At 32.9% G+C, this 24,596-nt stretch overlaps 1 protein-coding gene across 1 annotated transcript in view; it reads left to right on the top strand.

Moving 5' to 3' along the window:
- The window catches only part of LOC114336694 (palmitoyltransferase Hip14), an 83,844-nt gene that overhangs the window by 42,261 nt on the left and 16,987 nt on the right, over positions 1 to 24,596 (top strand). Inside the window, exons 6-8 of the mRNA XM_050650432.1 lie at positions 1,240 to 1,402; positions 3,771 to 4,018; positions 13,774 to 14,079. Coding sequence (XP_050506389.1) covers positions 1,240 to 1,402; positions 3,771 to 4,018; positions 13,774 to 14,019 — 657 coding nt within the window. The 3' untranslated portion in view covers positions 14,020 to 14,079. The remainder of the gene's footprint in view (positions 1 to 1,239; positions 1,403 to 3,770; positions 4,019 to 13,773; positions 14,080 to 24,596) is intronic.

Below are 24,596 nucleotides of genomic sequence, written 5' to 3'. Positions count from 1 at the left end.
ATTATAGAAGTTCTCAGTTACTTTCGGCCCTCGCTAATAACGTAATCTTTCATTCTGCGTTTAAATTTTTCAAAAATACTTATTAGTTTTCTCAGGATTCGAAAAAAAAATGAATCCCCATTTGAATAGCATTGCAGCCAAAAATACGTACCGATCCTCTTAAAGAACGTCGTTTAATGTTATTTGAAGCAAATTTCTTATATCACAAAAGTTTGGTTGTTAATTGTATCAAATTTGGTTGTTAATTTGTATCAAACTCTGGCAACGCTGCTTTTATGGGTATCGTCCCATCCTGTCAAGCCTGTGGCATGTTCCGATCAATCTCTCGTTCTCACTCCCAACTTGTACTATTTCTACATAAGGTTCTCTTTGTTACTTCAAACTTTGTTAGTCAAGTGTTATTTCTCTTTTTTAACGTTGAAGAAATAACTATCTCATAACGGTGACAGATACATCACACCGAATTTACGTAAATAGTTAAGGGCACGTTATCCCTGAGAGTTATCTTAACTTTAACTCAAACGTTAAAGATAACTTCGGTCATCACACGGCTGTATGCCTCCTCCAACCATTATAACTTCAGTCGAACTTACACGCAATTCAACCTACAGTATATAAATCACCAATATCTCGCCGTAGCGATGACGATCGCGTATTCAATATAGTTTACCCGTCCAAAAAGTGCACAACGTCGCTAAAGAAGTTTTCACTTAAAAAAAAACTAGGTTGAAGAAAGTTGAATTTCAAAGTTAGAAATCCGTATACGTGAAAAAAACGTATTTTATCGGCTTCCAATCGAGAAATTTTCTTTATTTTTTTAATCTGAAGTAACTCGAGTAGAGCCGTTTAAATTGCGCATTATCAAATGCCACATATTATGCTTTAGTTTTGTTATAATAAATTAATTTATAACACAATCAAAACCTCATATTTTTCCCTATGTTGTAGAATTTTTTTTAGTAAAACTTACCACACGTGTAATACCTTTTAACGTTATAAATACAAATATTCTCATTTAAATGCTGCATAATTATTTAAACAATCTTTGTTTAAACAAATTAAAAAATGTTATTATTTTTTTTTGACCGGACGGCGGACTGAACGGTTTCAGGGGCTCTGTATTCGCTCCAGAACAATATGTCATCTGTGTTTAGAATTGTGCTCTTAAATATCTGCCTTGCTTTTTTTTGTACGCTTAATAATACGCTTAATAATTTTAATTATGTTGATAATTTTTAGACAATAATTGAGTTAGCTGAACGGGGTCCTGGAGGTTTTGAACCATCCTCATTTTGTTCAGCGTGCCTAGTAAGAAGACCTTTAAGATCAAAACATTGTGCTGTATGTAACCATTGCGTTGCCAGATTCGATCATCATTGTCCGTGGGTAGCCAACTGTATAGGTAAATATTATTAGACTTAGAAAGTGATAAATTTTGTACACACATAAATGAATCAAGGAAGTGAAAAAATAGTATTTCAAAGTGTGTAAAATGTGTTTATTTCCTTAGTTAAGCACTTTCGACAAAATTTTCATGATCGGAGCTAATGGTCAATAGAAGGTAAAAGTACCACTACTTGAGGTTATGTGCATGAGCATCTTAATAGTGTCGGGTTATATAACAATTTTTTATTTAAAATAAAAATGTATATCATTTTTTATTTAATCGTGTATACACTATTCACTCCGTGCGTGACCATGGTGGAGATACACGAAACGAAGGCAGCGTCCGTATCGGTGAAATATGACAATTTTGGCGAATAATGATTGAATAATAATTTTTTTCAATAGACATTTCGCTTACCTTATTATTGCCGTTTTGATTTTTATTATTTATATTTTATCATACTGACCTTCTTTCCTTCCCCGATCTGGCGATATATTCCTATTGTCATCTATTTGCGTTTTGTGTTACACACACACACACACACACAAAATTAATAGTTCAATAGACTCGGCTAATGTTAAAATCTGGTACTAATAATTCACACTGCCTATTTGCTTTCGATGTACACTTAATAATTAATGTTACTACTTAATTAACAACTAAACTGTAACGAAAAGTGAAGAAAACCCCTTAAAATTTATATTTTCTTCAGAGAACTTCCAAATATCCACTTTTTAATTTGACGTTTATTTGACACTAGAACTTATTGTTTGTATAACAAATTTGATCAAAAATGGTAAATAAATATTACATATTAACGTCAAATATGTCATATGTGCATCATATGTTTAACGTCAAATTGTGGTCGTCAAAAATGTCAGGCGACTACGCTAGGTATCGCATCAGTCATGCACGGAGCGAATAGACTATAGTTGTATGCCGTACAAACCCCAACAGAAAAAAGAACAGAAAAAACGATCACAAAAACGTTACAAAAAAACTTTTTTCATGGCGTGGGTATATCACCCAACCATCTTGGCCAAGGAGAAACATCTGACTGAGATATAGCATCTTGAGTGAAGCAACTTGTGTTAGTTTAAAAAAATGGATAAAAAGGAATTTCGTGTCTTAATAAAACATTGCTTTTTGGCGGAAAAAAATATTGAAGGCTTGGCTTGATAAACATTATTCAGACTCTGCACCAGGAAAATCAATTGGGAAGTGGTGTGCTAAGTTTAAACGAGGCGAAATGAGCACCGAAGACGATGCACGCAGTGGACGCCCCGAAGTCCACGAAATAATTTTGGAAGACCCTAAAGTGAAGTTGTTCGAGATAGCTGACACTCTAAAAATATCGAAGGAACGTGTTGGATATATTGGGCATGCGAAAGCTCTGTTCAAAGTGGGTGCCGCGAGAGCTCACAATCAATCAAAAACAACAACGAAACAATTGATGATTCTGAGAAGTGTTTGAAGCTGTTCGATCGTAATAAAACCGAATTTTTGCGTCGATATGTTATGTGAAATGTCGAATGGATGAAATATGGCTCCATCAATTCACACCGGAGTCCAATCCACCGGAGCCGAGTGGGCTGACGGCCCACGGAGAGTGGTACAAAGTTGTAGTTAATAAAAATAATGTTCATATCCGTTAAATTTCAAAGCGAATATTTCAACGTGAAATAACCAAAAAATGATTCACTTTTTGGGAAAACTTTTTTAAAGTGTTTAAAACAATATTTATTTTTGTTTTTTAAAAAAGTTTTTAGCATCAAAAGTAAGCAAGTTACGCTCAAAATAGAGTTGGTCCTTTTTGTGGTCAAAAAACTCAGGGAAATCACCCCCTAATTAGCATCATAGATCAAATTAATCGTTACCGCTTCACAAGTTACTTTACTTATGTATTATTTATATGATCTGTAAGTTTCATCGGTTCAAAGGGCTTATTTTTTTAAAAATTTGATTTTAAAGAAATTTTTTTTTAATTTTTAATTTTCAAAAAAATGCCTTTTTCAAAATAACTTAATTTATTAGTGATACCAAGAATCTCAAAGAGTAAAAAATATAGGTTTTGCTTTTTTGAATAATTTGGATTTTTTATTATTCTTTAAGGCAAAAATTGGTTAAGATATGGCGGTTTAAAATTTGCATACACTCATGATTATTGACTAGGGAAACGACTAAAGAAAAATTCCCTAAAAATTTTGTGTAATAAATAGTGCATAATGGTTTGATGTATTATTAAAAAAGTAATTAGTGTAAATAGGAATGTATTTATTAGGCGCAAAGCTTTATTATGAACTTTTCACTAACTATACAGTAGAAAAAAATACTGTTTATATGTACATTGTTTTATTATGGCATATATTTTTTTCTGTTTTAGGAGCCAAAAACCATAAACATTTTATCGGGTTTTTGGCTAGTTTGGTTATAATGTGTCTTCAATTATTGTATGGATCAGTTAAATATTGGCAAAATGCTCCAGATTGCAATATAACTTCAACCAGTGATAGTTTTTGGAAGTCAGTTGTAACAATAGGACAATGCAATACTTGGGTTGCATGGGTGGCTGTAAATGCCTTGTTCCACTCCATCTGGGTGTTTATGTTATTTGTTTGTCAGATGTATCAGGTAAGCGTAGAGTGAATTTAATTATTGTTTATGTTAATAATAAATTGTACAGACCAAATACAATAGTACGAGATACGACTGCAGAATCACTACAGTCCGTACAATATAGATACCGTTGCACGTCATCCGCTTCATAGCACGTGACATCATATGATACCAACACGAAATATTTGTGGTAGGTATGTTCCTTTTTAGAACCGTTTAGCTGAGTACACTGGAATTACAGCCACTAGACATATTTTATTATATATATTTTTTTATTATTTGAAACTTACAAATTTACAATCTACTCTGTACAAAGGAGTATTAAGTAAAACTGATAAATTGTGTAATGTTTTGTAGGTGTTGCCGGCCAGTGCCGGTTCACCTTATTCACCACTGTATTCACTAACACAAGTGTCACTCACACAAGTCTTCTGGCCACTGTCTCTTCAGTCTCCGAACTGGTAATGGACGATTGGTAAGCGTGGAAATCAGCTCGTTGTTGTGATTAATACTTCTTTTTCTATGTTTGGTCACATGCAGTCCTATTACCTCCTTTATGAATGGTATTTTTAAGTCCTCATGTAATGTTTGGTTTGAAATATACCAGGGTGCATTTGCAATTATTCTTAAAGTTTTTGATTGGTATGTCTGCAGAATTTTGGTGTTTGATGGTTTCGTACATCCCCATAGTTCAATCCCGTAGGTCCATATAGGTTTTAGTATTATTTTGTATATTGCCAGTTTGTTTTCTATGGATAATTGTGATCTACCAAGAAGCCAATTCATTTGTCTGGTTTTTAATTGGAGTTGTTGTTTTTTAGCTTTAATGTGCGCTTTCCATGTTAGTTTCTGATCAAGATGAATACCTAAATATTTGACTTCTGTCTTCGTTGGGATATTTTGGTGGTTTATTGTAACATGTGGACAATTTACATGTCTGTTCGTAAATGTTATGCGAGTTGATTTTTCGTGGTTTACTTTGATTTTCCATTTTTGGAGCCAATTTTGTAATCGATCTAAATGTGTTTGTAGCTTGTTAGAGGCCACTACTGGATCATGGTCAAGCGCAATTATTGCTGTATCATCGGCAAACGTGGCGATAGTTTCGTTAGTAGATGGTATATCAGCAGTGTATAATAAGTACAAAAATGGTCCCAAAACACTGCCTAGGGGTACTCCTGCCTATGAGCTGGTAGCTTCTGTAATCTTTTTCCATTTTGACATCGAAATGTCTATTGGAAAGGTATGATTTTAGAAGTAAGTAAATCTGACTCGGCATGTTTGTTTTTAGTTTATATAACAGCCCTTGGTGCCAAACCTTATCAAAGGCTTGCTGAATATCTAGAAATGCTGCAGTGCAAATGTTCTTGTTTTCCAATCGTCTCTGATTAAATTTACTATTCTATGGCATTGCTGAGTTGTGGTGTGTTTTTCCCTAAAGCCAAATTGATGATTTGGTATTAAATTATTAATCGAGGTTATACTATTTATTCTACTTTGCAGTAGTCGCTCAAATATTTTGGAAAGTATAGGCAGCATGCTTATAGGTCTGTAAGAGGTAGCTTCTGTTGGAGGCTTTCCAGGTTTGGCAATCATGATAATTTCAGCAAATTTCCATTGCGTTGGATAGTAGGAAAGATGAAGAATTCGGTTGTATAAAGTAGTGAGAAACACGATAGGCCTTCTTGGTAAATGTTTGAGAATTTGTCCCACTATTAGATCATAACCTGGTGCTTTATGGGAGTTGATTTTCTTTATCTCTTCCATGATTTCTGATGGAGTAATTGATCTAGCAGGTGGCGATAGTTGACAGGGAGCATCTAAATAGCTGTTTATTGCTTCATCTTCGGATAAATCTACTGGTGCAAACACCAGTGGTGTAAACACCAAAAAGCTGTTCCACAAAAACTCTTGCTTTTTCCTCATTTGATCTAGCGCATGCATTATCGTTCTGTCTTAATGGAAAAGCTATTACGACGGGTCTTTTTATTTTTTGGGTCGATCTCCACAATGAGTGATCACTGGGAGTCAGGTTTTTGATGAAATATTCAAAAGATGTATTTCTGGATTCTTGAAGTGCTGAATGTAGTCTGTGCGTCAGTCTATTGAGATTGGTTTTGTCCGCTGGGTTTCTTGTGTGCTGCCAGATTCTGCGTGCCCTACGCTTCTCGGTTACCAACTCCTTAATATTAATATCTGGGAACATCATCTGTCTTTCTGTTATGGTGTACAGATGTTGCTTTCCAGGCCGCGTTTTGCATCAGATTTGTGAAATCGTGAACTGCTGTCTCAATTTCTTCTTCTGTTTTTAGCCTTACGTTAAGATTTAGGTTGGTGTTTACGATTTCTTGAAATTCTAGCCAGTCAGTTCGTTTAGAACATAGTCTATAAGGGGAAATTTTTTGCAGAATTTCACTACTCACATTGATAATTATGGGACTATGATCGGAGCTAAGGTCAAAGTTCGATTTGATATCACATTGATGGATCGGTATACTTTTGATTATAGCAAAATCTAATAGATCTGGAATTTTATTTCTATCAGTGGGCTAATAAGTTGGCTTGCCAGTTGATAAATAGTTGAGATTTTTTTGTTTAACTGTTTCCAGGAGATGTTTTCCTTTGGTTGTAATAAGTCTTGAACCCCAGGTAGTGTGTTTTGCATTCTAATCTCCAGCAATTATGTAATGGGCGCCTAGAGAATCAAAAAGTTCATTATATTCTTCAGTTGAGATCATATCGCTGGTACCTATGATTAATGTGATTCCTAATACATTTCCAGTAAAAATAATAACTCTTTGATAAGTGTTGGCGATACAATTCTTTTTTATATGCGTGTCCGCGAAGATTATAACTCCCAAAATATTTATAACGAAAAGATGTAGTTCATAATAGATGCCGACGAAAACAATTATTTCCCTTTGTGTTTCTGTTTCTACCGACGAAACAATTATTTCTGAGAACTTTTTAGTAATTATAATTTTCGTGGACCCAAAAACAGAAATGATGTTTTTTGCTGATACTCCTCAAAAAATAATTGTTTTCGCTAACTCTTTATTAGGGATTATAATTTTCACAATCATATAATTGAAAATAATATTTTTCGCGGCGTTCATTAAAAGTTCTACTCTTACCGGCATTTTTCGGAGTTATACTTTTCGTAGGCGGCGGCGATATGTCGAGGGGGACTGTATAGTGAAGCTATGGTAATATGCCATGTTGTTCTTTGTATCTTTACTCTTGCACTTTGTATTTTGTTTGTAATATATGGCTGCAGTTCATAATGTTTAATAGAGTTTTTAATAATTACAGCAGATCCTGCATGAGCTCCACCATCGGGATGATTGGCATAATATGTCACATAATTGGGTATTTTAACTACAGTTCTGTCAGTGCTGTGACTTTCAGAAATCAAAAGTATATCAATCTTGTGCATTTTCAGAAAAATAATAATCTCCTGTATATGATTGGAAAGTCAGTTTGAGTTCCAAGCTCCTATGATAAGTGTATGAGCCATTAGTGTGCAATCTTGTTAATAACAGTTGTGAGCATTGTTAATAATACTGTTCTGATTAAGTAGCTCATTGAACATGTCTCTAAATTGGTTAAGGAAGCTGCTCAAGACGTCTGTTAAATTTTCGTTCTCATTGTGTGTTGACTGCCTGTTGGGATTATTTTGTAATATAGCAGAATAAGTCGGCTTTATGTTCAGATGATGATTTTGGAATTTAGTATTAATAGTTGGCGTTTGGTGTACTGTTTCTTGATTTTGTTGGTGGATTTGAGGTGGACCCCTATTGTTGGTTTTCTTGTTAATTAAATCTCGGTATACAGAACAGCCCTTAAAATTGGCTGGATGGCCTCCATTACATAAAGCACATGTGGTGGGAGTGTTACGTGGCTTCTGGCAGGTTTTTCCATGTCATGTCCACGCCCACATCTTACACAGTTGAATGGTTTTGTGCAGTATGTTTTTGAATGTCCGTACCTCTTGCATCTCTGTCCGACAAAATACAAGGGACGTTTTCGTAGTCTGACGTTCGAAACCTGTAACCTGTTCGACAATTAAAACTTACCCTGTCCCAGTGTTCTCGTACATCAAAGTTTGTCCGATTAGACACTGTTAAACTATTAACAAATTTTCAGCTTGCTATTAATAAACTTTTTTGGTACGCGGGATCCAGGTCTAATAACTTAATTCTTGTTTTCTATGTCTAATGTTTTTATTTATTTACACTGAATATTAATTTGTTTTGTTGTATAATCCACATAATTATGTGATATATTTGATTTAAACTGGATTCAGGATTTTTTTATAATTTGGCAATAATGCCAACTTGATTTCTGACGTAGATAATGTCGTGCAACGGTATCTATATTGTACGGACTGTACGTTTGTAAGTTACTTAATTAAAACAAATACTATAGTCTATTAATACATCCAACTCCCGCAGAAAACTGGCATCACGTTACCACTAGCGCCTCTGCCGGCTAGTTGATAACTACGTTTTCTCAACGGAAACATACAAATTTAATTTTGTAAATTTTTGGACAACTATCTTGGTCAATTGTGTTTGTATTTTTACACAAAATGTCTGATAAAATGTGTTCGGTAAAATGAATTTTCTGGAAATACCTAGGATGGCAACAAAATTAACTAAAAAGTGTATTATTTTGCCCCCATTCACCCCGATGAGAGGGTATATAGCTGCAATTTTTTTTTACAAGAATACTAACCCAAGACTATTATAGAAAATTTATTTTTTATTATTAGGGCTAAGTGTTTTAATAATAATACACCTGATAGTGTAAAATTTAGGTGTAACTTATAAAGGAAGCTTCAGATAAAGTTATTTATATATTTAAAAGGTATTTTCAAAATTATATACAAAAGTGTGTTGAAAATGTTAAATTAAAATTAAAATGTTAAAAGAAACTCTCCAAAATGTATGTACAAATAGTCAGAAAATTGGTATAGATAAATATTTTAATCTTTTAATAAAAGCGTATGTAAATAAAATTAAGGACAGTAAAAAGGAAAAATTATGTAAATTAAAAAGTAACCATATAAAATTAAAGAAAATAGCTTACAGCTAAATTTACATTTTGATGTAATCGTATAAATATACCTTTCTTTTAAATGCATATTTGGTGGTTATCAACTCATACCACTAGATGGCGCTATTTCGTTTGTTGCCACAAAATTAATGGGAAATGTCAATTTTGTACGTATTATAGTTTATAGTATTTGATTAAAATCAGATTTTTATACAGTGCTCTTCAGATAAAACTATCCACCTTAAATAACTTTTGAAGATTTTTAGAAAAAACGCAAAAACACGTCAAATAATACCTGAAGGGGGAGACATTATGCCATACTTAACCTTGCCGGAAAAGGCACCCTCTCACCCCCCGTATCATCCCTTAATTTTTTTAAATTACTTCCATCTTTTTTTATTTTATATTTGGATTCTCCACTTTGTACTGATTTCAAACATATATAACACTTGATGCTTAAAATAATTATTATTAAATACAAAAGGAAGAAAACTGTATTGAATAAAAATATTTTTTAACAGTTTTATAACTTTTAGAATGAACATTTCACTACCAAAAATTTTAACAATAATTATTCAAAATTTCAGAAGCCATTTTGATTAAATATTGTTAAAATTTTTGGTAGTGAAATTTTCGTTCTAAATGTTTTGTATGTAACAAAATTGTTAAAAAAATAATTTTTTTCAATCCAGTTTTCTTGCTTTTGTATTTATTTTTCTCATAAACTAAACACTTTAAGCAACATTTGTTATACATTTTTGAAATCAGTACAAAGAAGGAAATCCAAATATAAAATAAAAAAAGTTGGAAGTATTTAAAAAAAATTAAGGGATGATAGGGGGGTGAGAGGGTGCCTTTCTCGGAAAAACTTAAGTATGGCATAATGTCTCCTCCTTCAAGTATTATTTGACGTGTTTGTTTTTTCTAAAAATCAGTGATTCAAAAGTTATTTAAGGTGGATAGTTTTATCTGAAAAGCACTGTAGGTATATGTAATTAATGTAAATTGCTAGTCAGAAAGTGGCCGCAAATAGTTTTAACTAAATTAATAGTAATTCATTTTGAAAAATTTGTAACTTACAACAAAGTAAATGAAGTAAAGATTTGGACTACAAGTAAACATATCAAAAACGAAATTCATCAGCAAAGATAAAATTAGAGACGTCCAACTGCTTATCAAGAATACACCAGTGGACCGAGTAAAACCGTATACCTATCTTGGAACAATAGTAAACGAAGAATGGGATCACTCACAAGAAGTAAAATGTAGAATAGAGAAGGCTACGAGTGGGCTAAGGATATCATGGACGGACAAGATAACCAACGAGACCGTACTGCGAAGAATGGGGAAAGAAAGAGGTAATGTATACGATTAAAAGTAAAAGAAGAAAGTTAGAATATCTCGGACACATAATGAGAAACCGCACTAAATACAGATTACTGAAGGTAATCCTTCAAGGCAAAGTATTCGGAAAGCGAGGAATTGGGAGATAAAGAATCTCATGGTTAAAGAATCTGAGGAAATGGTTCTCCACAACAACTAATCTATATAAAGCATCAGTCAATAAAATAATTATAGCCAGGATGATCGCCAGTATTCGAAACGAATAGGCACTAAAAGAAAAATAATTTTGAAAAAAAATCGTTTATGCCGTAGATGTATGTGTTTTATATCAAATGAAAGCTAATTTTTTCAACGAAAACTTTTCGTTTATAAATTCGCAAACTCTGTGTGTTATTGCGTTGCCGCTCCTGCAATACTTAAAGCAGATTTATCGATGGATTCTTACGTAGTTTTGTCTTCTGAATCCAAATCTGAAAACGGCATTTCGATATCTCTAACCGTCTTCGAGATAATCGACCTCAAATCTAAAATGTGACGTCACAATCTTTTTATTTTCTGCCGACACACTAAACGTCAGCTGAAATCGTTTCTAGTAAGTAGGCTACTTTTTAATCTGAATTTGTTAAGCAAAGCATATTTACATTTGAGTTTGACACTTCGTGAATGTCAAATTAAATTTTAAATTAAGAGGATCGGTACGTATTTTCGGCTGCAATGCTATTCAAATGGGGATTCATTTTTTTCGAATCCTGAGAAAACTAATAAGTATTTTTGAAAAACTTAAACGCAGAATGAAAGATTACGTTATTAGCGAGGGCTGAAAGTCCCTGAGAACTTCTATAACGTTTATTTTAATAAGTTACAGGGGTGAAAAACTAAGAGAAAATTTAGTGTGATTTTTAATTTCAAATATCTCATTCAAAATAAACTTTTTATTTATTCTAAGGGACTTTCGGCCCTCGGTAATAATTTAGTCTTTCATTCTGCGTTTAAATTTTTCAAAAATATTTATTGGTTTTTTCAGGATTCGAAAAAAATGAACACAATGCCGTGGTAATATTTTCCAAATCTGTCTTTGTCTTACAACGCACTCAGCCGTATATAATATTGTCAGCATATATTGTCAGTCAGACACTGACAATCAGTGACAATTTTAAATATTTGAGATTGCATCAGGAATATTTTGAGAAATTGATTAAATATTATTGATATATAGTGTATTTGATAAATAATTGATTAAAGACGTAAACTTAATAAAAAGTTATTTATTGTGTATTATTTGTGGAAGATCCAAGCAGAGAATACATCAGATATATCCTGTGATCCCAGTATTTTGTTAGAGATATTCAAAATTGTAAGCGTTCCATAATAACAATATATTATTAAAAAATCACTTTAACACTTTTCCTCTTTTCTCGATTGATTATTACTTTTTGTTGTACAAATAAATTATTACAATCACTGAAAACATAGTTAGTGAAAAATTATCACATTTATTAACTGAATTAATAATTTCCAATTATAAAAATAACAGTTATCCAAGAACATTCAAAACCCATCTCTTTAAATTAATGATGACGTTTTCAAGTAAAATGACATTCTAGTAATGTTTACATATCCATACCAGTGTGAATTTTACTACGCGTAATTTGCCGTGTAAAGACAGAAAAAGTAGGGATACACGTAAAATATTTGCGAATTATGTACCCATAGCCTTAAGTATTAATAAAATATCAATGACATTTGATAGTGAATTTAATTATTACTTATATAAAATAAATAAGATGTTCAAAAATACAATTTGGGTATATTTTAAAAGCAATAATTTATTATTAACTTTAGAAAGGTTTATACGAGTATTGGGACCGTGCAAGTTCGGCAAAGCGACCTCTATTTCTACGCTCTGTACTTTTATTCGCACTTTTAATTATATTGGCCAATTATATTAGTCCTGGTTGCTGGATAATTGTCAAGACCATAGTCCAAAAAAATAATAAGAAGAAAAAATAAGATGCAGGTTATGTTTAGCAAACGTAAACAATTGTATGTAGTAAATAAAACCAGTTATTAAAATGCAGTACTGCAAGCAAAATACAATTAATTAAATTTACCTTTATATAATAATTGCATATCATATCAATATTGTGGAGCAATATATAATTTTTCTGCGTCAATGACAGAAGGTATGAAATATACGTCAATTTGACAATTTCAATTGATAATATGATATATTTAAGATAGTTGCAATATTTCTCCGCGACTCGCGCACGGTCGTTTCTCGTTTCCCTTTCCAAGTACTTGCACACCGCGAATACGGCCTCGCCTTTAATGTGAGTAGTTAATGATAAATAGACTGTTCCATTTGTTATGAAATGAAAATTGTTATTATAGTGGGTTCGCTAAACTCAGAAACAAATAGCTAGTGATTTTAGTAGATATTTTTTTGTTTTTTGCCAGTTTTGACAAATTTGGCAAAATTACTAAGTATTTAGTAATTATCAACTATTTAGTAATTATATTTTTGCCAAATTGGCAAAATTACTGACTAAAATTACTAGCAACTTGTGTCTGAGTTTAGCGAACCGACTATATGAAATATTGTTTGGAATAAAAAATTATGGTCTGATATGTGCAATTATACATCCTTCTAATGGAAAAAAAAATTTGATGATTTTTCTCAAATTATGGATACCAACAACATTTCATTTATAACTCTTTTATTTTTAATTTGACGAAGAAAAGTTATTCTTCATAAAAAGCTCTTCATGGTCTAAGATTTATGATGCAACCATCATATATAAAATTTTATTAATTTTATACGAGGTATATCAAAATACGAATTTCGATCAAGAGTAAAGTACCTTTATAGTTCATAACATTTAAATTAGAATGATATAATTGCATATTAAAACATAATTTTTAATTGTAAACAACTTTTCATAATAGCAATTTTCCACATTATGAATTAAAATACATAAATAAACAAAGTTTTCGTTATGATAATGCTCGCATTTTCAGCTTGTTTTTTCTAATACGGTAATATAAGGCTGCCTGTGAAAAAATGGCCGCAAATTACGGTTACCAGCTGTTAAAAATGTGAGCTATCAGAGATAAAGTGAAAGAAAGCTAGCACACAACGCCACTGGTTAGACAAGATTGACAATGTTTGATGGCGAACGCCAGTTGTTAAACCAGTCATCTTGTCAAACCAGTAGCCTTGCGCGCTTGTTTTCTTTCACTTTATCTCAGAATTACCTCTTAAACTTTGTCGCACTTATTATAATTTTTGGTTTAAGACGGACAGTCGGACAGACAACACAAAAAAATGTTATATAGGACATCAGTAATGATAGTAATATATTTTTTAGATAACATGTCTCGGTATGACTACAAACGAGAGAATGAACCGAGGACGATACGCACATTTCATATCAAACGGAGGAAAGAGTCCATTCACGAAGGGACCCCTCATAAATCTTATTGAGTTTTTCGAATGTTCTTGTTTTGGCATTGCGAAACCAGAGCAGAAAGATTGGCTGACGAGTTTCAGTTTGGACAAAAACATAGAACAACAACCTCTTCTTAGACATAAAGACACTTTTCAATATGTATAATACATGTGATTTTACTTTATTCCAAAGAATCGACTGAGTTAGGAAAACGACAGGTTAAGTGTAAGTAATGTTTCATTTATGTAATTTTAAATGATCATACGTAAGGTAAGCACGTTTAATACATTTTCACTGTTTACTTACTTTTGTACCTTTTTAATGTGTGGTAGACTAACCAAAGTATTTATTATTTTTTTATTATAATTTGTATTTATATGAAACTTGCAAACTCATAAGCTTCATCTAGAGTTTCAAGGTCCTACTCAGCGAACAAAACCATAGGAGTTTCGATAAAATCTTTACGCCAATTTACAAAATAGAGAAGGAAGAAAAATGAGGACAAACACAAACGTTCTTGGGCAATAAGTACGGATACAGATCAAATCATTATCCCAATATGCAGATATGTAAGAAAGAAAAGGATGGCTTCTGAAATAAGTAAATATATACGAAAATCTGACAAAATATACAGTAAAGAAAAATGTTGATTGTCGTCGATTTTTACAAAGAGTGTCTGTCATCCACAACCATTAGAAAAATTATACGAAAGAGCAATCGTAATTCGATGTCCGTCCCAAAGCTCCAAAGTTCGTTCAAAACTTCTAAATGCGTTATTTTCGTCATCCACCTTGTGATATTTTTAGAAGTAATTGCTTTTCACTTCTGAACACCTTCCTGTCGGTGCTTTAAGTCATTAAATTTGAAAATTTTAAATGTTTTAAAATGCAGTGTTGGTAATGACTTTTAGGGTCGTCGTCGCATTCCTTTGAATCGTTTCCATGTCCGTCATAGAAACAATAAGCCGCACCATCAGTATTGCAACACGAAAAAGTCACAGGGTGCTATGTCAGAACTGCAACAAAAATTATTGCACAAAGTTCGTTGTCCTGACGCATTATCCTGATGAAAAATTGCACCGTTTTCTACTCACTGCGCCAGATTCTCTGTTTACAGAGTTTGAGCATAGAATTATTTGTTTCTGATGAAAGCTTTCATTGAGAAGACTGTTGCTTTGCTTTGTTGCACCGTTCATAATCTCTTTATAGCGCTTTGCTTGTTAAGAATAGAACATTATGGAGATAGCCCCATCTATTTCTTATGGATGAGATAAGCGCGCTGATGCCACGCCGTACTGAGTAGAATGAATCGTATATCGGCAGTAGAGTATCCACCCTCGAGTGGTTTGGCAACACTGATCTCCGTAAGCGTAACGTTCTATTCTTAACGTGAAACAAAGTATAGGCACATTTTAATTATTATTACTGGACTATGGACTAATATATACTAGGGCTGTTTCAAGTTGTCCAGCGCGACTTTTAAGCGAACATTTTCCTGCTGCGTCGTGAACAGGTTAGAACGGTAATTTCTCTGTTAGAATTGGAACTCTGTCTTATTGAAACATAAGTAGTCGGAATTCAAAGTTAACTTGATCGAATTGTTCTCACTGTCAGTAGACGTGTCTTTATACCTAACGAACCATTATTTGAACTGTATTTTTCTGATAAATTCATCTTCATACGACTTGTGCATCATTCGAATGGTTTCTCACATGCAGGACTATTCTGTAACTACAAAGCGAATAGTAATGAGTCAAATCGAATAGAGGTCAGCAAGTCGAATCGGAATTTGTAGGAATTGGTATTCTGTAACTCATCTCGACCTCTACTATTGCAACGTTGGGTAGAAATTTATTTCGACTAGACAAGCTCTATCGAGATCACATTTCGACATCGACATTGGTCTTGACGCTTGCGCATTGGTATCATTTTTTTTTGTTTTGACATGTATTTGTTAAATAATTAGCAAATTTTAGTCTGTGTTGTTATTTATATAGATAATTGTACGTTTAATTTTATTTGCCAATAATTATACAGTATCAAGGTTAATAGAAATCATTTAACGTTTTAAGAATTGCTACTCTAATTAATTTACTAGTAGAATGTGTACATTTCAAGGTGTCTAGTGTGTTTCAAACGAAAAATCAAAATTTTTCTTCTGGAAAAAACTTACTTTTATCTTGCAATAATATTTTATGATCAGAGATAAAGTCTAGAGTCCTTTTCGTGAACATTTTTCAGTGCGTCACAGTTTTTCGATTTCTTTCTAACGCATTAAATTGTATGTGACAGAAAAAAAGGCACGTCTGTGATTACAGACATTTATAACATTTATTCTAGTTATTCTAGTTGTCGATAGATGGCGCTATAATCGAAAAAAAAAATATTTATGAATTATGTAATATATCTACGAATATAATCTGTACAATTTATAGGATTATACAAATCAAAGAAAATACCATTTTATAAATGCAATAAACACAATTGATTTGTTTTTATGCCAAATTGCAAATAAAATGTGACAACTGTCAGATGTAACTAAAATTTCATGTTAGAATAAATGTCATAAATGTGTATTATGCTTCTTTTCATGAGCATTTTTCAGTGCGTCACAAATGATAGAAAAAAAGGTAAGTCCGTGATAATATACATTTTAGTGACATGTCATTTTAGGTAAATCTGACAGTTGTCACATTTTATTTGCAATTTGGCATAAAAACAAATCAATTGCATTTATAAAATGGTATTTTCTTTGATTTGTATAGTCTTATAAATTGTTCAGATTATATTCGTAGATATATTACATAATTCGCAAATTATTTTATTTTCGATTATAGCGCCATCTATTGACAACTAGAATAAATGTTATAAATGTCACCGACGAAATATAATCACTGACGTGCGTTTTTTTCTGTCACATACAATTTAATGCGTTAGAAAGAAATCGAAAAACTGTGACGCACTGAAAGATCCTCATGAGAAAAAGCATATCACGGACTTACCTTTTTTTCTATCATTTGTGACGCACTGAAAAATGCTCATGAAAAGGACTTTACTCTGTAATTTAAATGCTCAACAGATGTTTTTTCTCTGATGTTCCGCTTGCAATTTTTTATTCTTGTGTTAAATTTGTCAAACTTAACCAAAAGAATCCAAAATTTCTTCTTTTATTGCTTAATTCTTCACGCCTCACTAGCCTTTCTAGTAACTACATCGCAGAACAATTATTTCAATTTTCAGTGCGGGGTTGCCACCACCTCCTGAGCACGTCAAATAGAAGTTGGAGTTTTCGATTTACACTGATTACGATTTGAGTTAAAGAATGTCAATCCGAACACGAAAACAACGCGGTAGATATCTAACATTCCGATTTCGGGTAATTACGATTCGACTTGGTCACTTGGTCATTTCTACTCGATTTGTTAAAACTTACAGAATAGTGCTAATTGTCTAATTTAATGCCAAATTGTTGCCCGCATCTCTTTGTCATTTCGGCTATAATAAAATGCGAAGAACGCACAAAGGTCTACATAAAAAAGAGCGTGCTATTACAAACTAGACAATTCCCGTTGGTAACTGAGTTTTATGGCATTTTCACAAAGGGTTGCCTATTACGATTCATAGAAGTCGGTGGTTCACAGAGGTTGGTGGAATGTTTTGGCGCGAATATGAATGAGATCCGAATATTTTTGAGCAGAAATATATAAAAAAATGAGTTAACGTTGTTAAGAAATTTGTTAACGTTGCTGAAATGTATATTCTGAGACGATTTTTTACATTTTGTGGAACAGAAAACGGAAGTTAGTCTGCAGTATTTGTGAATGGAAATAATAGAGAAACTACTTCACAAAATTAACAAAGAAAACAATTTATTTTTAAAGCCAAACGTGGATTTCACCAGATTTTCTACTTACTCGTTGAGTCATATGTGTTAGCCGAATTACATTACAAAATAGATGATTTTTTACAGCGTTATTTACAATTAATTATGTTTGATATTATTGGTCGTTTTTAAACAAAATAGTTTGGTAATATCTTAAAAACATTTATTCTTTGGATAGTCTACTTACATTTAGTAAATACGTTATTAGTGTTTACTAATACATAGTTGTGAAAGACATTTGAAAAGGCAGGATACGACAATTATTATACAATTAGAATATATTAATTTGCAAAAGTAGTTATTTGATACTTTATTTTGAATTAGACATTTGAACTTTTTTTGATCAATGCTCCTACATGTGACTTAATATATTCATTTATAGAACTTTAACCTCATTTATATGCCATACATTCTTCTCAGTTTTTATCTTTTTTATTATAGACTATATGCTGAATGAATAAGTATTGTAACTTACATAATTATTGTCGTCATTCCAATATATTTTTTGGCAAACAATAAATGATACAGTTTATTATTTAAAAATATTCAGAAATTGACGTCTCCTGTTTTTAAAAAACAACCGGACTTGCTCTGTATTCATGTAAATTATTTTTTACTTTTGTATTCAACGTTTTTACATTATATTCAACTAATTTTTGAGAAAGCGTTACATAATCATCGCGAAGGTAGTAAAATTATTAATAACATCAGATACGCAGATGACACCGCTACAATCGCAGATCTCTAGAAGACCTTCAAACCCTGTTCACCGCTGTAAACAACGAATGTACTGCAAATAACTTAACAATCAACGCAAAGAAAACAAAATGGACGGTGGTCGAAAAAATTAATATGGAAGACTCGGTACTAAAATTAGATAACAAAATCCTGGAAAGGGTGGAACACTTTTAATGTCTGGGTAGTTGGATTGACTGCATGGTTTCAAATTGTGGTACTATTTTTGAAAGGTTACTAATCAAATAATTTTCTAATTGCAGTTTATTTCTCTTTTTAGTTTTAATGTCTACCATTGAAGAAAATGTCAGTTCACACAAGTATGAAGTGGCGAATTGTACTAATAATTTAAGAGATTCCCTTGCCAGCTTTGGATATTGGTGTTTTATTTTTATCCAAAATACGTCGACACTTTGCGAATAAAATCCCATTTTAAGCATACGATCAGCAGCTAAATCTAGAAGACATTCTTTCATTTTTTGTTGACATCAGTCAGATCTATTGATGTGTCCAACAAAGGGTTTAGAATCCACCTACGCCTATTGTCAGCTTCAGAGTGCAACTCTGGAAAGTATGTCAAAAGTTGCTCTTGTAAATTATGCAAGCTCTGTATAATGCAAGTAATGTGAGCCGATACTGCAAAACTTTGGTCTGTTGCATTATCTTCATCAATCTTCTGAACACATGGAAATTGACTAAAACATTTTGTTTTGCAGAGAGGTTGACCACAAACGAAGTTTTGCGTGAAATGCTTTTACTTTATCTTTAGCGGTTAGAATATTCTCTTCTCCTTCCTTGAAGGTTCTTGTTCAAATTGTTAAGGTGGCTAAAAAAATCTGTCAAAATGCTAATTTCAAAAGCCAATGGGTCAGAAAAACCGTTAGCATATTTAGATTTTGCATCTTGTAAGAACATTAACAATTCAGCTCTCAGTTCCAGAACTCTTGTCAACGCCTTTCTTTTGGATAGCCAACTAACCTCTATGTGATAAAGGAAATTTTGATGAAGCGAGTCAATATCTTCACAAACGATTCTGAATAGCCGGGTTTGCAAAGCTTTACCTTTGATAGAATTTACAATTTTTATTACCTCCTTGAGCACGTTATTTATATCAGAAGGTACTGCCTTAGAGCCTGTCGATGAAGAAAATAGTGTGTCCAGGATATGTTTGGCACTAACGATTTTATTTTGCAATGAGTCGGCTATTTCTGCATCATTCTTAGCTTTAACGCCATCGCTACAAATAGCGATATATTTTTCCCAATCAATATTGTAGTTGCAAGTGCTTCCTAAAAACATATCGTACAAACACTGGCCAGTAGTGTTTGCAGGAAGTGCTTTGCAAAATAAGATTTCTTCCATGATATTGTCATCTGCTTCAAAGCGCCCAAATACTGCAAACTGTGCACAGTCGGAAACACCTGTAGATTCGTCAAATTGCAAAGCAAAATGTTAGCTGTTCTTTAATTTTTGGTCCGCGTGAATAAAAGATAAATGTAACAAAATAGGAAAAAATTATTACCCAACGTATGTAGTTTTTAACTAAATTATTTCTTTGGATTTCTGACACCAGGGGGTCGCCAGAATATTTCAACCTGTAAAGGGGTCGCAAAATCAAAAAGATTGAAAAACACTGAATTAGACGATAGCCAACGCTTGAAAAGAAGCACGGTAAACAAAGAAGATATTCAACATGGTACAGCTGCGGCCATTAAATACTTTACACCCTTACAATATCTAGTAGTCGATTTTTTTTTAATTTTTACCTCGTGTAGACGCTCTTTTTACGTCAAAGTGAGGTTAATTACTGTGGCGGATCCAAAATAGGTTGATTAAAACAAAAAATCAAAATAAATGGCAAATAAATAAATCAAAAAATAAATGAGAATAAATGTAATACTGAAGGTGTAAACTACTCAGTGACCACAGCTGTACACAGTTCAAATCTCTAAGTTTAAACAATATCGTATATTGATCTTATCACAAAATCTTTGTTACAAGGTGATTTATCGGATATTTAGTAGTAGATAGTAGTGTAATAATCTTTTTTGTCTTGAATTTTTATTTTTTTGTTTCATCATTTTTTTTAATTTACTGATTATTATATCATTTATGATTTAAGAAAACAGAGTACGGCCGGTCGTTTTCCCTCATATTTTACAAATATGTTACAAATCAAAGACATCATATCACGATTTAATGTCCTTATTTGCTTCATAGCTAATTTCTGGTCACTACAATTTTTTTCACCAAAAACGGCTTATCATAATGACATACAATTTTGGCTTCACACTGTACCATAAATATGTTAGATGCAATTAAAACCCAATAAAGGTAATATCAAGTGTATAGGTAAATAAATCGCCTTTGTCAATGTTACATGGATGTTAAAATTATAATATATTTGTGTATAGAATTTTAATGGTTGGTTGCATAAAGCTCCGTTAATTTTGTACTTAATCAACCTGTTGGACAAGAGATATTACTTTAATTTTTTATACAGTAAGCGTCACGCTACTAGACACACGGGTACATTTATATAATATAGTCCTGGACCCTTCACTTGTTGCACTGTTTACTGTTATGTCTAGTGACGTCTATAACGTCAGAAAATGTATAGAAACCGATATAAAGTCCTTTTCATGAGCATTTTTCAGTGCGTCACAAATGATAGAAAAAAAGGTAAGTCCGTGATAATACACATTTATAACATTTATTCTAATATCACATTTTAGTTAAATCTGACAGTTGTCACATTTTATTTGCAATTTGGCATAAAGACTAATCAATTGTGTTTATTGCATTTATAAAATGGTATTTTCTTTGATTTGTATAGTCTTATAAATTGTACAGATTATATTCGTAGATATATTATATAATTCGTAAATAATTTTTTTCGATTATAGCGCCATCTATCGACAACTAGAATAAATGTTATAAATGTCTGTAATCACGGACCTGCCTTTTTCTGTCACATACAATTTAATGCGTTAGAAAGATATCGAAAAACTGTGACGCACTGAAAGATGCCTATGAGAAAAAGAATACACATAAAAAGTTGACAGATTCTAACAGCTGGTATTTGAAGTTAATAGTTGTCATTGTATTGAAGTTATTAAAGTTATAAAAGAATCAAATATTTTTGGTGTTTGAATATTTTTGAAGTTCTTTTTAAAGCAGAGTAACGATAGTATTAATTAATGTATTTTTTGTATGGAAAACAATTATTTTGAATAGTTTCATGACAGTCACATGACATGACAGACATAGAAGTCACAGGTGAAAACCCACCGGATTAGCTCACGCCTAGAAATTAGGTACCCGTGTGTCTACTAGCGTGGCGCTTACGGAATAACGATAAAGAATAATTTAATGTTTGTTGTCATTTTATTTATGTTTTATTAGTATAAATATTGATGAAGTTGATGAAACTGAACTGACAACAAAGAATCAAGTTCCTAAAATGCTATGTGTATCCTGTATTACTATATGAATGGTGAAACCTGGATCATGAAGTTTAATATGATGAACAAATTAGAAGCCTTCGAGATGTGGTCATATCGAAGAATGCTCAGAATATCATGGGTTCAACGCATTTCAAACAAGACATCTTAAACAGAGTAGGTCAAGGCGAAGGTGACTTGATGAAGATGATAAAAAAGAGAAAACTTGAGTATCTGGACATATAACGAGAGCAGCAGATACTGGATACTGCAGTTCATACTCAACGGAAAGATCGACGGAAAAATAGGAATTGGTAGGAAGAAATATTTATGCGAAATTTAATAAAAAATTTTCCTCTTGGTAAAAGGTATATTAATTTAAAAAGCCCTAAAGGGCTACAAACATATAAACAAAACGTTTTCGCTCTGTAACAAGAGCATCATCAGTGTTACAAGAACATGGTGAGCCAACCAAAAAATACAAGGTCAAAGCCTTTCAAAAAACAGACAAAAGTCTAATATAAATAAACACATCGAAAAATCCAAAGGATGGATAAAATTCCTAAGGATACGGCCCTAGGGCAACATATGACTCCCACACTTGGTAAGTGGGTCAAAAGGTAACTAGGTCATTATGTTATAAGAGGTGGCAGGCAACTGCCACCTCTGGAGTTGCCTGCCACGTCTTATAACATAATGACCTAGTTACCTTTTGACCCACTTACCACGTGTGGGAGTCATATGTTGCCATAACTGCCACCTCTGGAGTTGCCTACCACCTCTTATAACATAATGACCTAGTTACCTTTTGACCCACTTACCACGTGTGGGAGTCATATGTTGCCCTAGGGCCGTATCCTTAGGAATTTTATCCATCCTTTGGATTTTTCGATGTATTTATTTATATTAGACTTTTGTCTCTTTTTTGAAAGGCTTTGACCTTGTATTTTTTGGTTGGCTCACCATGTTCTTGTAACACTGGTGATGCTCTTGTTACAGAGCGAAAACGTTTTGTTTATATGTTTGTAGCCCTTTAGGGCTTTTTAAACTAATATACCTTTTATCAAGAGGAAAATTTTTTATTAAATTTCACTTGTAATTAATGGTATACAGCCAACTACAGGAAGTTCTTCCTTGTGGATTTTTAAATATTTTATGCCTCCGAATTCTTCGTCAATGGACTTGCTTATCAACAGATGGATTGTTACATAGCGCGCAAGATCGAGAACAATATCGGCAAATTGTCATGGAAGCTACTCACGCCTAAAATTTGGGCATGGTACTCAAAGAAGAAAAGTAGAAATGTTGATGTTGGAAATTTGTGCAATTTCTGAACTGAAAAGAGACACAGATAGATTATTATCTGTTGTACCGCATTCTGGCAACTTTGTATCTGTCTTATTTGATTTTTGTGAGAGATAAATGTGCTACGGTGGTGTTAGTATATATACATAGGATACTTTGGAAAGTTGTGGTATTTTTGCTGAAGATTTTTTTTACTTGTCTCAACTTTATTTTACAGAGAATTTTCTATATAATCTTCAGCGACAGCAGTAGATATCTGTTGTGTTCGTATGTACATTGTAGATTGTAAATATCGTGGTCGATGCCTTTGGAAATAAACTCATAATTCGTAATTCACACTTTATTTGTGACCGTAATGTATTTGACAGTAATGTATATGTATGTTACAAGACAAGTGACAGAATGTCAGCGAGTGACATTATGTATGTTCCGTATTTGTAAATCGGAGCAACACTTTCCAATGTTATACAAGATATAACAATATCCAACCATTATATGTTTTAATATTAGTCGGAGAGATAGAAGCGGATTTTGTGCGTGATAAGTAATATGGAAAAACTATATGGGGATATGTTGAACTAGTTGTGTACATTACTTTCCCCAACGGCCGGAAACCAGAGTGGGGGCCGAGGGTAGATATAAGGGGTCAAAGTCGCGGTTTTTATTATTTTTTTTTTTGTGGCGCTCTTGATAGAGATAGTGCACCAAAATTTGGGAATAAGTAGGTCATGACGTAACTAATTAAAATCTTCAGGGGCGGAACGGTGCGTGGCCGACAAAGGGGTGGGGGAAGGGGTGAATATAAAAATTATAATTGGGTTTTTTTGTGACGTTCCTGATCGAGATAGTGCACCAAAATTTGGGAATAAGTAGACCATGACATAACTAAGTAAAATCCCCAGAACCGGAAATCAGATTGGGGGACGAGGGTAGTTTTAAGGGGTAAGTCGCGGTTTTTATTATTTTTTTTGTGATGCTCATGATCGAGATAATGCACCAAAATTTGGGAATAAGTAGGCCATGACGTAACTAATTAAAATCTCCAGGGGCGGAACGCTGCGTGGCCGACAAAGGGGTGGGGAAGGGGTGAATATAAAAATTATAATTGGGTTTTTTGTGACGTTCCTGATCGAGATAGTGCACCAAAATTTGGGAATAAGTAGACGATGGCATAACTAAGTAAAATCCCCAGAGCCGGAAACCAGATGGGGGACGAGGGTAGTCATAAGGGGTTAAAGTTGCGGTTTTTATTATTTTTTTTTTGTGACGCTCATGATCGAGATAGTGCACCAAAATTTGGGAATAACCAGTTCATGACGTAACTAATTAAAATCTCCAGGGGCGGAACGCTGCGTCGCCGACAAAGGGGTGAAAACA

The sequence above is a fragment of the Diabrotica virgifera genome, chromosome 5 (assembly GCF_917563875.1).
Source record: "Diabrotica virgifera virgifera chromosome 5, PGI_DIABVI_V3a".
Classification (NCBI taxonomy): Eukaryota; Metazoa; Arthropoda; class Insecta; order Coleoptera; family Chrysomelidae; genus Diabrotica; species Diabrotica virgifera.
The sequence above is the reverse complement of the archived record's forward strand: the minus strand, read 5'-3'. Positions and strand labels throughout refer to the sequence as shown.